At 31.3% G+C, this 15,210-nt stretch overlaps 1 protein-coding gene across 1 annotated transcript; it reads right to left on the bottom strand.

Annotated features, from left to right (window-relative positions):
• Positions 1–1,206: 1,206 nt before the first annotated feature.
• Positions 1,207–14,057, bottom strand: Bma-clu-1 (eukaryotic translation initiation factor 3 subunit, putative; the record flags this gene model as incomplete). Its single annotated transcript, XM_043076445.1, has 25 exons — positions 1,207–1,497; positions 1,789–1,956; positions 2,204–2,424; positions 2,678–2,771; positions 3,217–3,437; positions 3,820–3,976; positions 4,361–4,612; positions 4,781–4,939; positions 5,181–5,339; positions 5,611–5,775; positions 5,907–6,041; positions 6,575–6,740; positions 6,941–7,119; positions 7,737–7,853; positions 8,033–8,135; positions 8,368–8,498; positions 8,806–8,927; positions 9,329–9,494; positions 9,946–10,203; positions 10,323–10,476; positions 10,676–10,832; positions 11,183–11,354; positions 11,685–11,791; positions 13,299–13,410; positions 13,998–14,057. 25 exons carry the CDS (start codon positions 14,055–14,057, stop codon positions 1,207–1,209), a joined length of 4,026 nt encoding a protein of 1,341 aa, XP_042932379.1.
• Positions 14,058–15,210: the final 1,153 nt, after the last annotated feature.

Raw genomic sequence — 15,210 nt, 5'->3', positions numbered from 1 at the left:
AATATGCATTCCTGTAATAATAGGATCATTATCACACCGTACACGAAATAGTTATTACATATATCATCGGGAAAGGTCTGCAAAAAAATCAACAGAAAATATGGCATCCAATAAATTCATAACTTGATTTAATACTACGATGATACACTACACAAATATCTGTTAATAACTGAACAAACAGATAAGAAAAGTTTAAATTGCATGAAAAGAAAGATCAGGTCTTTAGCATTCACTAAAGAAAAGAAAAAATAACTCTTTAGGATGAGGCATGTATCTCAGCAATATGCACCCTCTCTCCCCGATCCGATCAACAAAATTTATCTCCTATTTAAATTTAAGATACTGCTCCATCCTCTTTCCCTTCCTTTTTCTGTCCTTCGATGAAGCAATATCGTTAAAAAAAGGACTGGAAATTACGAAGTGTTTCAAACAGATAAAATTATCTACATTGTATACTTCAACATAAACACTACAATGTATTACGAGTTCAATAATTCACTCTCCATGAAATCGCTGGGGAAATGCAAAAACTCCTACAGCCTATATGTGATTTAAACGATACAGATAGGGATATTTTGTTGAGCTTTTTCGAAAAATAAAATCTTCCAAAACTACCAACTTTAAGTTTCAGATTTAACGGAATTTATCGTTTAGTAACAGCAACAATAACATGTGCACAATTTCGGTTACCATGCAAAACTTCTACTTTACAAATGTAAAAAAAATAAATTGAGAAAAAAAAACAACAAATGTTGTATGAGCAGCAAGAATGAATACTTTGTAAATGTAAAAAAAAAATTGAATGAACAAAGCTACTGGCAATAAGAACACTTCGGAAAACAAATAATGAGCAGTATTCGATCTGAATGATACTAAAAGCAGCTAATGAATATATTCCACTATAATTTAAATTAAAAATTTTTAATATAATTTAGTTTAAAAAGGACAGAAATGCAGAAAATTCTCAAATTCAAACATCTGAATAATATGCATAATCTGCGTTTTACTACTAACTTGTTATAATTTCACTCTTTGTAACATGTTTCAAAGTTCGAACAGTACCTTTAATTATTGTAGCTTACTTACTATCTAATCCTTTACATTACAATCAAAAAAAAAAAAAAAAACTATTCGAAATATGTTGAGAAAAAACTAGTTTAGAAGAGAGGAATTGAAATTGATGATACAACATCCCTCCCAAAATTTTTAATCTAAAGCAACTTCTTGCATGACTTGTACGGTGCTGCTCCCGCTCATATTATTCACCTGTGGTCGTGATGAAATTACTGTTGTATCATCATTATTTCCATTCTTTTTCACTGCCAAATCTTCCACAGCTTTTTTCTTCCTTTTGTTATTATTGTTATTATTATTTCCCAGTTCATAATTTTCTTCACCGATATCCGAAGATGTTGAAATACCTTTGAGTTGTATAAATATGATCCCATTCAATATATTTAATACTTCAAGTACACTATGTAATGATGGACGATGAATCTGAAAACATGATTTAAATGAAAATTTATTTGAATTTTTGACCATGCTAAACCAATTCTATTTAATTTTTCTTAATACGTTCTCATCATTCCAATATCTGTAAAATACTTGCAGTAAAGATCTTTCAAATGCACAAGACTTAGTTTCAACCTAGGTAATCAAGAATCTAACAGGAAAAATAATTGCTTCGTTTTACTCATAAACATTCAGCCTCTATATTTCTCAAAATCCTTTAAATATAGCAAAGTAATTTCATATGTCAAGTTCAGGAGAGTTTTCAAACATGCAAACCTCAACAGGAAGAAGCTGTCCAATATTGTTAGAACCCTGCCGATTAGCTTCATTGATACGTTTTTGGAAAGTAACAGCCTGCTGCGTCAAATGTTTCAAACAGTCACTGCTTTCTTTCGTCTTTTCATGATCAATGCCAAATGTTTTTGAATAAATTGTAAATGTTTCCTAGATTTTTTTTAATTTGCATCATTTTTTAAATCTATTAGAATTAAACAAAATTTTAGCTCAAAAAGTTGAAAATGAAGTATTTCAATTTCTCCAAAAAATTTTTTTTCCAGGATTTTATAGGATCTGATAAGAAAACTCTGCAAATTACAAACCACCCATGTAAAAGTAATATTTCAAAAAATTCTAAATTATATGAACAAAAAGAAAGTGTAAATATTTGATCAATCCTCTGTTTCTAATATACCTTTTCCATTTGTAAGGCAGTGCGGAAATCTCCACGACACGAATAAGTCCTTGCCAACAAATGATATATAAGTGCTGTCTTCAAAGCCTGTGGTTCCAAATAGATCTGGTGCAATTTCAGTGCATTTTGAAGGAATTTCAATGCATCATCGAATTCCTGCACGGCATATAATATTACGCCAATATTGCCATCTATTTCAGCCATGAATGGATGGTTTTCCCCTTCAAGAGAACACAGAGATCATTAAATTTGAACACTGATCAAAAACAAATATTGTTGGCGTAAAAAGAAACTCCAAATTATGTACTATTTCTCTAACTTATGATAACCTTCCATCACACTTTTTAAAATATTTCATTTATTCATATATATTTATTTGTCTATTTACAGTTATGGATGACAATAAATGCAGACAACATAAAGTGAACAAAAATGTCAAACAATAGAGTACAGAAAAAAAACTTTAAAATATACCATGAATAAGTAGTAACAAATAACGTGCTCGATAAAGTAATTTCAATGCAGCAGCAATATGAAGATTTGCAAATGAAAAATGAGCAAGATTCAACTGAAACAAGAAAATGGTTAAATTATAAAACCAAACATAAGAATTAGAGGGGTTAAATTTATTAGTTTGTACTTGCTGACGTAAAAAAATGAAATGTCGGAACTATACTGAATAAAAAGTCTTAGTGCTGACCTATATAGATGAAATGTTTACAGTACTGATTTATCTATATAAAGTCTCAAAAACGAAGTGGATATGTTATGCAAGTAAACGAGTGATCTTTGGATAATATAAAAATACATGCTACCTTTATTAAAGCGACTATTCTTTTTTATAATACTGTTTCTGTTTACTAAGATGAGGCATAAAACTAAGAATCAAAACTGGCAAAAATGAAGAAAATAGGTCTTAAAAGATTACTCTATAGCAAATTTTCCGTTACCAAACCTAGAAATGATAATTTTTCCCTGAAAATAATTCGAGTTTCTCATAAAAAAAAACTAACATATTCAATAATGGTATTAGCACTATCCAAACCATTACAGCGCTCGCTCATCAATGTTGCTTTGTGTTGTTGCGACAGCGCTTCAGACGGATCACCAAGGATGTATGAAAGACGAGCAAGCAAACGCATACATTGCGCCATATCAGAATGCATCGCGCCATATACACTATTCATTAGATTAAGAGATTCTAATACTAAATCAAATCCGGCACGTAACTGACCTGGAAATAGATTTAAAAAACATCATAGAAATGTGAAAATAATGAATTATTTAATGTGCACCATAAGTATATGAAGCACACTCCTCCATCTTCTATTTATGGGCACATTTCACAGCAGTGCTCTAGTTATGCTTGTACAAAAAAAATGAAATAAATCGTCAGCTCATAAAAATATCAAAATGCGAAACATCTATATCTGACTTAAACAGCTTTCATATTTCAACACCTCTTCCTTTGGACAATTCCCATGCCTTATTTTCACAGCAGTGGATTGAAGTAAATTAACATTTACCACCTTGTATTGAATTATCTGATTCACAACACCAGTAAATGATCAAATTACTCGAACAATAAATGAAGAACGAGTTGCAATAAACTTTACCTTGCTGCACTTTGGTTTGTCCAGAAAGGAACAAACTGTGAGCATCTACAGCTTTTGGATCAACATGCTTCGCTTGACAATACAAACTTTGAATATCATCCTCAACGAATAGTTGTGATTTCTTCCCTGATTCTAAATTGTAATCCCGCAAAAGCATCTGAAAATATATATGCTATCATTCAACAAAATTTCTAGAATTTAAAGTTAAAATTTCACTGCACTAAAATTTCTCTTCGTTTTTTATCATTTGCACTTATGAACTTTTCTTTTTGTTCTGGATCTTTGTAATGGAATCTATTTGCCACATTTCAAAACAATTTTCCTTTTTTAGCATTTTTTCTCAGAGTTCAAAGCAGACTAAAGGATGATATTACTTCATCTTCAAAGACTTACGAGATAAATTATGATATTCCATTCATATTATAAAGAAAATATTTTTCAACTAAATCATAAATAAAAAAATGAGGATTGTCTTCGCACTTTGTACTTTTTGAACAATAAAAGCATAATTCATTAAACCATCTTTTCATCAAAATAATACCTGGATTCCAACTATTTGTACAAAACGGCGTAAAAAAGAAGTTTTTTGAATTCCAACTGTGGATAAATATGCATCAATATTTTCTTCATCAATTGTAAACGCATAATAAAAATCAGCATCTGATTTGACTCGTTCCCAAAGCTTGTGCGACGACATTTGAGCCCAGTCATCATTTTCTTTACCACCACTGCTGATCTGTTTCCGACGCTTTGATGAACGCGACTTTTTCACACTATTTATCGGCATCGATACCTGGAAATAAAGCATAAATTTAATTCAGTTTTATTTATAACACATAGGTTATTTACACAAATTGCTACAGTAACATCCGTCATAATGGACACATCTCTTCAGTGAAACAAGTTTTAAATTGTGGCTAAAAATTGCAAGAAAGAATTAAAAAGCAAAAACGAAACTAACTTCTTCATTAGATGGTGTTAGAGGTTCAGTTGATGAACTCAGAAGACAATTCAAGAAATGTGATACTGCCGCTGCTGTATGCGCTGATGATACAGGTTGAAGATAGCCGCGAAAGATATGCTTTGCACACCGACATAACAATTCCGTGATACAGATCACCTAGAATTTATGTAGAAACTTTGAAATTAATTACCAATCTCAGATGAATAAGTTACTGAAAAATAGGATGCATGAGTGAGCAATTAAGCACATTAAGTATGACCGCAAATTCCACTAAAACGACAATTCTTGTAAATGAAACAAATGAATACATATGCCGAATACAACAACGAGAATAAATTTTACTATAGTGTTTATAATGTTTAGACAATAGCTACGACAAAAAAAAGCACCTATTTACCTTAACATAACTTAATTGTCCAACATTTTGGATATATTTTGTCAGTTTACCCAGATATCGGATATTGATACCACGTGAATGTAACGAATCGATAAGCGATGCGCCATCCAGTAGCATTATCGTACGTTGCAAGCAGTCACGAACGAAATTTGGTAATTGCTAAATGAAATAGCAACTACAATAAAAATAACAGTAGACATTTGAATAAGTTGACAGCTATGAAATATTTCTAAAATCAGCAAGAATATCCCATTCTATCAGACTAGTGCTTCTTTAATATTACATATGATGTAAACCGATCAGTTTTTTAGATCAACAATATCGAAGATCACTACGCAATACGCTTATTACACTTGCAATTACCATCTAAAATATTTCCTATATATTAAGAAATTAAAAAAAAAAGCACTTGAAGTAATGCATTCTATACCTGTACAATTAAAAATTCAGCTGCTTCAGCTACCAAACGTCGCTGCTTTGTAATATCTTCACTTTCGGCATGGCGTACTGTTGAACAGTAACAATCCGGATTAAATCTAACATCAAATGCATCCATGCGAATTGATCCTACTGCTTTTGCTGCCTTTGCCATTATCTTCAAAATAATAAATGATCATTTTCTTCAGAAAAAAATTTTTTAGTAATATGAAAATTTAAATCTCTAAAAACCTAGAATTATACGAAGACTGTAGTGAAAAAACTGCTGTAAATCCAGACAGCACTTACCGTTTCAGATATTTCTTTATCCAAACTGTCAACTTTCTTATGATCGCTATCAATAACCTCTTCCATAATTTTTTTTGCTGCTTCAGTTTCCAACAATGGCATTTCATCAATTTTTATATCAGCAGTTATTTCCCTCTATAAAAAAAGGAAAGAATTTTCTAATTATGACTAGTAAAATATATGAAAAAAAAATTTACAAGAACTGATAGGAACTAAATACAGTTGTCATTGATAAGAATCATTGTTATTGTAATCAAATTACACAGCTACTTCATATAAACAACTTATAAAAATAATGGTAATTGTAACAATAATCAAGTCTTACATTCAATTTTTGGATATCCTGAATTTTATTTTTGTCTTAAATTAAGCGAAAGCTAAGAATATTGCTGCAGTTTTTCATGTAAATTAATTGATATTATTTTATAATGAATATTTTTGAAGAGATCCGAATCTAATCCGACATATGACAAGCAACAAGAAAGAAAGCTAAAACAGCAAGGAATTAAAAAATTTGTTCTCGCAACAATTTCTATTAGTGTTTGCAAAAATTAGCAAGCAAACATTGAAAGACCAAAAAAGGGACGATTCTCTCTCAGTATTTTTTATACGGTTTCCAATCCTATCTTCTCAGAAAATATTAAAATCCAACATTTTCATTAAAATACCTTGATTTGACTCATAATTGCATCTTCACTAAATCCTGTCACTTTTAGAACAGTATCTTCTTTTGTCGTTTCTTTCTTATCATCATTATAATCCGTTTCCAACAATCCTAGCTTAGTTTGTTGCACATGATATGCAGCTATACGAATAAACATCAAATAACGGTACCTTTAAGAGAAACAAATGATATCTCATTAAACAAAATCGATGTTACATTAATGCTTGCCATTACGTAATGAATATTCTTGTTCCACCGTAAATATTGTTTAACGGACTCATAAATGGAAATGCATATACAACCAGTTTAAATACCGTGGATTATGCGCAAAATATAAAATATTAAAAAAGTAGAAGAAAAAAAAACGAACTCGACGAAAGCGTCAATTAGTTCCTGCCTCAACGAAGCAAGCTTATGTGGAAATGTACGTGGATATCCATTTGCTTTACAAATATCTGTTACTTCCGCATCTTCAAGATAATTTACATCTGGTGGAAAAGTTCTTAATAGATCTAAAATATAATGTCGCGAATCGTTTCCGACAATACCCTGAAAAAAAGTAAATAATTAACAAACTAGTGTTACTATTTCTCAGAAACAAATTATATTTTGTTTTTCATATTCACTTCAACTGTAATTCGGCTACGAAAATATTTTGTAATATATTATAAATCAAAGAATTTCCAGCTCAATAGTAGTATAGGTCATAAATGAAAGAAAGCTCAATTGTAGTAGGTCATTTACTGAACTGCATATCTTTTGGCAACGAATTACTTCGCTCAAACAATACATTGATTTGCTTTCGAAAACATTTGTATATGTTTTAGGAATTTTATTCGTCCACCTTCAATTTATCTGCATCATTTTAACAGCACTTTGATTAAAAGGACCAATCAATTTATAAGGTATATTTTCTCTTTAAACTGAGAAATTCTCTAGTACACTAAAAAGCTCAAAATGTCGTACTGATATGTGAAAAAATACTCTCAAAAAAAAAAAAAAAAAAAAAAGAATAGTAAAATACTCTAAAAAAAAAAAAAAAAAAAAAAAAACAATATATAAACGGTATTTTTTCTCGAAAAAAAAAAAAACGATATGATAAAATAACAACAGTTGCGTCCATCTATAGCATTACTCTGACTGAAACCGACAAAAAAGATGCTTACCTTAGTTTCAAAAGATGAGCACAGCTTAATGATTTTCCCATCATCTTTGCCACTGTGAACTTCATGAGGTAAAATTTTCAACTGCTCTGCTGGCTTCGATAATAAATCGTGATATTCCTATCAAAATATTCGACAGATAAAGAAGAAATTGAAATAACGTTCAGAATCAAAAACTACTTAAACTAACTATTTTCTTCTAAAAATTTAACTAAATTCGCATATCATTTGGATGTAAGAATGAAAAAATGCAGTTGCTATTGAAAAAAAATTTTTAAATTTTAAAAAGAAACACCTACCTCAGAACTAACAACTGTCTTACCAAAATCGACCGACCCGTAAATCACACTTTGCTCCTGTTCTCTCTCCAGAATACCTGGTATAATCGATTGTGCAGTTACTCTATAATGCATTTGCGTTCATTCATTAATCAAATGAATAATGTTAAAACTTACGAACATAATGGTTATATTCTAATAGCTATGAGAAATTATTGCTATTAAGAATCTGAAAAATTAAGAAATGTTATAAACGCCTTTCTCTGCATGATTAAATATTAAAGCTAGATCCTTTTATTGAATCTTCTCTACATGCTCATGAATATCCTTTGTATCCTTAAAAGAAGCATAATTACCGAAATCCTTTATAATCGACAATGACCATGCCCAAAGTAAAAAGTTTTGGATTGTCAAGTTGCGCATAAGCTCGTACACCCTGTAAATCATTCGATGTTGCTGCATGGGCAGCTGCATCGCCTCCCAAATCCTGTAATGTAACCTCGAAAGTTATTATAAAATTAGCTCATTTGATAGTATAATTTCACCTTCGTAAATAACTACAAGTTAATGAAATTTTCCAACATAGAAAAATGTTGCTTTTCTTGAAATGTGTTCACAGATATTCCAAGTAAGCTATCAAAGCTCGGGAATTTTCAAGCTAACAGTTAATAGTGCTTGAATCATTAGTCTACACTTTTAAGAAAAAAAAAAATCAAAAACCCTAAATTGGAACTTAAATCATTATAAAATAATAATGATGAAGAAACTTGTTCAACAAAATATGCTAATCTAACCTTATAATGATCTTTAACATCAAACCCAAGCGAAAAGAATATATTATTCCATATATACATATGAGTTCGTGGTTCATCAGCCGGATTTATTGCAACAACATTTCCATCGACAACTGCCATTGCTCCCAGAAAAAAAAAAAAAACTATATGGTAATTTGGAAAAAAAAAATTTCTTTCTTGATAAAATTTAGCAAGCATAAGAATCATTTGGACTATTCCAAATAGATGTAATCAGTGGGACTTTTTCCCTCGCCTTTTCACGATGCTTTCCGAAAAAGCTCACACTAACTTCTTTTTCTGTGATTTATTTTTAGGAATATAAAGTTGTTAAAATATCACACATACACAAACAGAAAAGAAAAAACTTATGATAGTCCATTGAATTATTTGAAAAGGACATTAAGTTTTGAGATATTAATAAAGATGCTCAAAATAAAAAGGTGACAAACATTTACTTTAATCGCAGCAGAAACAAAGTCGCTGTGAATTTTAAAGATAGCTCTTTCTCGAATGAGTCGTTCACCGAGTGTTTCACGTGGTAATTCGTGAGTCGTTTGCAGTTCCTCGTTCCAATCACGAATTTGTCCAGGAATATGATCTTCAAGACCAATTTTATGAGGTTGTGTACAGTCTTCTGCACGAATTCCATCTTCAATTTGCTCGAATACCGGTGCTATCCACGAATTTACCTATAAAGAAGTGTTAGTTTTTATGATTAAGAGACCAACGAAAAATTTTTTTTAAATCAACGAAATTTTGAACACACTCAGCAGTATCCTTTTGATCGGGAACTTTCCCGATTTTCATAGCAACAATGAAAATTATAATTTCGCATCATTTTTCATAAGCAATTATGTGTGCAAAAAAACTGCTGGCTGCTAATTGAAAATAACACAAGAAATTTAAAATAAATAGATGCATAACCCGTAATGGGTGCAACTTTATATGAGATACCTTTCAAAAGGCAAGTGGGTAAATAAAGTTTACATATTATGTTGACAATAATATCAATTTATTCATTTCTTCAATCTAAGTAAATTCATTAGATCGACTAGTTAGACTTTAAAGTTTCAACTTGCAAAAAGGACAGTAAAAATACTGAAAATCATTTCACTATGGATTTTGACAAAATCATAATACCTGATACGGTGTTGGTAATCGTTCGAAAATATGCTTTTCGGAACGTCTCTTCAAAATTAATGCCATAGCACGTTTAAATGAAATGCTAATTGAGGAAAGCAAATCCAACAGTGAATGGTGGACAGTCCTATGTGACGGTGAGGGTGTTGGTCGAAAACCTGCTTCGGTGGTTGCATTCACATAGAAGCCTTTCGTACAGCAAGTTATATGATAACGTCGTCCTTCTCTTGTATCAAACGTCAAATAGAGAACATCTCCCTATACAAGTTCATATAATTTACTGCTTGCAGAATTATGAAAAAAAAGTTTCCTTAAGATTTATTGATGTTAATACGTTGGAATTTTAAAAGTTTTGGAAACGATTTTTATTGGTAAACCTTCAACTTGCGATGTCCTGGTGGTGGATTAAACGGTGAAATTGCCAAACTTTTCAACGCTAATACAGGTTCTTTCATCACCGGTAATAATGGTATTAATGGACGTTCCTTATATCCTGGTAAGACATAATCTGGAGGAGAACATTCTAATGTCCTAAAAAATGTGATATTTCTAACTCAGTATTTATGCTTTTAACTAATAACTTCTATAAATTAATCTTCTATTCATTGTTGCAACGCATTGCAGTAGAAAAGTTATATCACAGAGTACTACTCAACGAGTTGATATCAATAATAGAATATACCACAGCATTTGCATAGAAAAAAAATCTGCTTTGTATTAAAACGCCTACTTATCAGCGTTTTTTTTGCGATCTCCTAACGTCATTGAAGCAAGATATGACATTGATGCACCATCAGTACCATTAACAGCATCAGACATATCAAGAGAACGAATTAGATCACGAATATGTCGAACATGAATTCGAGCTTCTCGGGTTGTATACGGTTCTGAAACAACAAACGTGATTATAGATTTAAGGGACAAAAACAAACGTAAAAATTTTTAAAAATCTGATGTTACTCGATCATATATTGCACTACAAAGACCCCACATTTATTTTTTTTTTTCTAAGTATTAAAGATTACAAATACTTCTCTTGATTAATTCGTGATCCATGTAAATTTCGAAGTTTCATTTTCAGTATCACTTCTGTGATCATTACTTATTTCTTGCTATAAGGATGACTTAATAAAAGTCAACTTATGTTAACGATCCGACAAATAATATTTGGTATATTTTAACTTTCCGAGAAATTCCCAACCAAATTACATTGAAACCGAAGAAGCCATATCCTTGCCTTCGACAACTCTCAACACAGATCCATCTGTAAGACCAGAAATATTTTTTAATTCGGTAAAATGATCCAGTGAGACACCATTTAACTGCAGGCTGAAACACGTACGATGACACGTTGCTTCACGTTCTAGCAGCACCTGATGTAGCTCCTGCACCATTTCATTTGAATTTACCTGAAAATTTTTTTCCTTTCAACTAATGAAATGTACTATTATTGAATTAGGTACATCCTTTCTCTGTTCGTTAAAAAAATTCGTATATCGAATTTACAAACAACGAGAAATTGCAGAAGAGGAAAAAAGTTGAATGAAGTAAACATAATGGGCAGAAGTCATGAAGATGAGTGCCAATTTTTCTCAACGTTTTTCGCTTGCCAAACTGTAAATTTCACTTTGATCGAATTGAAAGCCAATGATTTGGAGCTATTCTTAACACTATGAATCCTCAAATTTGGAGAACAATAACACTATGATTTAGCATGAAGCACATAAACCGGCGCATACCTGTAAGTCGAACGGTTCTGCACCAGGTGCAATAATACGGATACGAAATGTATCGCATTCATCACTCGGACACAATACCTCACCATCGTTACCAGTCTTTTCCGCCGCTGAAAACAATTTTTCAACATCTTTATTAATGCAAAGTTTCCTCGGTAGAACCATGAATTTGATCCTGACTTGTTTGACGAAAAGTAAGTTAAGGAATTATTACTAAATGACTCCTTAACTTATTGAAATCTTTCTCGCATATGTCTACATTGTCAAACTACTGTTGTTACAACTCAGGTTATGTATTATGAGATGGTTTTAATATTAACATAGTTTAGATAACAATTACGGATGTTATGAATTAGGTGAATAAAAAATACACCACCAGCGTGTTTTTTAGTTATGTGGTTGAGTAAATATTTCTAATAATAACTGAAAAACAATTTCGAAAATTTTTTTCCAATTCCTTGTGTCCCAATTACATTTTTAACTCATCGAATATAATAATGAACTTATTTCTACAAGCATGTAAGACTCTGGAAAGTATGACACTATAGCATAAATTAATTTTACCAAAGCAGTCACGGAAATCACCTCAACTCTAGCAGTAATTTCAACGGAAAAGGAATACAAATAAATGATGGAAAGATCATTGCAGACGCCTAACCAGATATTCAAGATAATATAATAATACTCTGAGATAATATAATAATATATTCACAATTTCATTCACTTACTAAGATTTATGATACCTACTGCAGATTCTTCACTAACTATTTACTTATCAAACAAATTTTTATTCAAATAGATAAAAAAATTTTGGTATAATATTTTAATTTCTGTTTATTACCGTATTATATAGGAAGTGAATCTGAAATGCCTATGTATTATACGTAAGTTAGAAATATTACTTTGTTGTCTTAAATCGATGAAGATAACTGAATTATTTTCTGGTAATCATTTATCTAACCTAGCATAAATGAATATCTGTTAATACGATAGAGCATCATTATTTGTAAATCATGCATTTTTTGCATTCTAGTAAAGCAATGCCTCATGCATCCAAATCATATTCATATGCGAATATAATTTTGAATTATAATTCTGAATCAATGGGTGCAAATTAAATGCATAATATTTTTATGGTGAATGCTCCATTACATTTTTTATTCTCATACATAAAATGTTAATTAAAAATTATAAAATTGCTAATTTTTTACACACTGTTCTATCACAAACATAATAATGACAAATTCTGCCAATCATTCCAATCTATCAACTGAAACACAACTGTGTAATTTTCTCTTTGTGAAATGAAATGAAAATGAAATATCAATTGGTATTTTTTGTGAAAAGGGTGAAACATTAGCTCGTAATTTAGAAATGATGATTCACTGACATATCTGTTCATAGTTTTTCATTATTCTTTTCAAGCATTAAAACAACAAGTTGTCAGCATTTTGAAAAAGAAAAAAAGTTCAATGTATTAAGTGGTCTGATAAACGATGATATTCGAAAATTCTTCTGACAACAGATATACATGAGACCAATTTACAAAACTCCCGGCTGAATGTCAAGCGACTTAGACGTTTACGACGAACCAAACAACAAAGAAAGAATCATCACCTGGAGAAACAGCTCCTTCCTCAATGGGTGTTAATGGTGAATCAGGCGATGATGTTTCGTGACCAGAATCAGAATTATGCGGTGAATTCTCTTGTCCATTTTCCGATAATGTCTGAAATGTCCATTAGATTATTGAGGAAAACAGTTGAATAAAGATTTTGTTGACAGTTACACTTATTATTTTAACCATTTAATGCAATCTACAATAAATAACACGTAAAAACGATCCAAAAATAAGTCATCAAACTGTTTAAAGACAACTTTATTTCAGCAGAAAGTTCTAAAAGGATCCATCTTCTATGGCTTTTGGCATAAGTTTGCTATGTTTCTAATATGATTAATTATTGAAATAAAAATAGAACGAAAAAAAAATACAGACCTAAAAAATGTATAAATAAAAAAAAAAAAATGAACGTATCAACTTTGTTTTTTCTTTTTTAAGGGAAAAAAGAGAGATGGTAAGGAGTAACAAAAAAAGATAAAAAGACAATGAAATTAAAAAATCATAAACAATTTAGATCCTTTTTCTTTTTCCTATCCATCTATATTTTAATCTTTTTAATTGCATTTTGATATTATAAGGCTAAAAATTTCATTCTCTATTTCAATTTTTGTACACATTTTCAAAAGCATGCATGCAAATGCTTATTAATATATGCTTATTTCAATGTTCTGGTCGAAAAAAAGAAACGAAACAACCTTGCCAGCTGAGGCAAGAACGATTTCAGGTGAACAGACAGGTCCATTAACTTCGCCCATTACTTCGCCTGAAATAAATAACATATTTTACAATTTTTTACATCTCCTAATTTATTTTTATTACCCAAACAAAAATTAGAAAAGTAACAGTTGTAATCTTTTTTTCCAGACAAAGGAAGAAAAGTAGAAAATAAAAACAATTTAAATTATTTTGTGATTTTAAGTTATAATTTTTCTCAGCAATACAAATTAAATTTGGAAATATTCACAATCAATTTTTATTCATATTTTTGATCCCAAAATTTCATTGAAAGAAGAAAAAATAAACTGAAGAGGAAAAACTTTTTGATGTATTTCCGAGTGAATTTTTTTGGGAGAAAATTTGCAAATTCTTGCAAAGGAATTCAGAAAATCAACAACATTTCACCCTACCTTTCTTACCCTCTTATTGGGTAACTCTCAGATTAAGCTAAAGAAATAATTGCAACGCGTGGAACTACATGAAGTTTTGCATATTATAGCGAAACAGCCATAAGTACATGCGAGAAGGAATGAACGAGATGTGCAGAATGAATCAATCGCATGCAGCGGAATGAGCAAAATGAATAGCACGCAAAAAACGGGTAGTGCGGAACAGGGTGACATCGCCGAAGACATTGGCATGCCGGACGGGACATCACTCCGCGTAAGGGCCAGCTGCTGCACGGAGGCGTGATCACATCGTCAGCTGGAAAGACGTCGAGGGGTGGGTGATGCCTGGTGCAGACATACACGCACACACGCGCGCACGCACACACACACATGCAGCATGTCGAGGCGGGAGCGTGAGCGGAGAGAGGTAGGAACGTAAAGGTGAAAGGTGATAAAGAGAGAGAAAGAGAAGGTCGCAAGATTGGGATACTTCTAGCGAGATGTGTGTGTATAAATTTATGTGACGTTACGTATAATACGCCGGGAGACGCAGATTTATTATAGCAGTTGTTATTCTAATGAATACATTTGAAGGGAGGGAGAGGGAGAGGGAGAGAGAGAGAGAGAGAGAGAGGGAGAAAGAAAGAAAGAAAAAAAGGAATTGTTGCGTGACTCGACCTTTGACACATAACTGTACCGTAAGTCATTTCATCTTTGACATGTTTACGATGGTATAAACCGTTACCTAACAAAAAGAAAATGAATTAAATTGACACAATGTCGGTGTAGAACGGAATAGATA

This window comes from Brugia malayi (assembly GCF_000002995.4).
Source record: "Brugia malayi strain FR3 genome assembly, contig: Bm_v4_Chr1_scaffold_001, whole genome shotgun sequence".
Lineage (NCBI taxonomy): Eukaryota > Metazoa > Nematoda > Chromadorea > Rhabditida > Onchocercidae > Brugia > Brugia malayi.
This window is presented reverse-complemented; position numbering and strand designations above follow the sequence as displayed.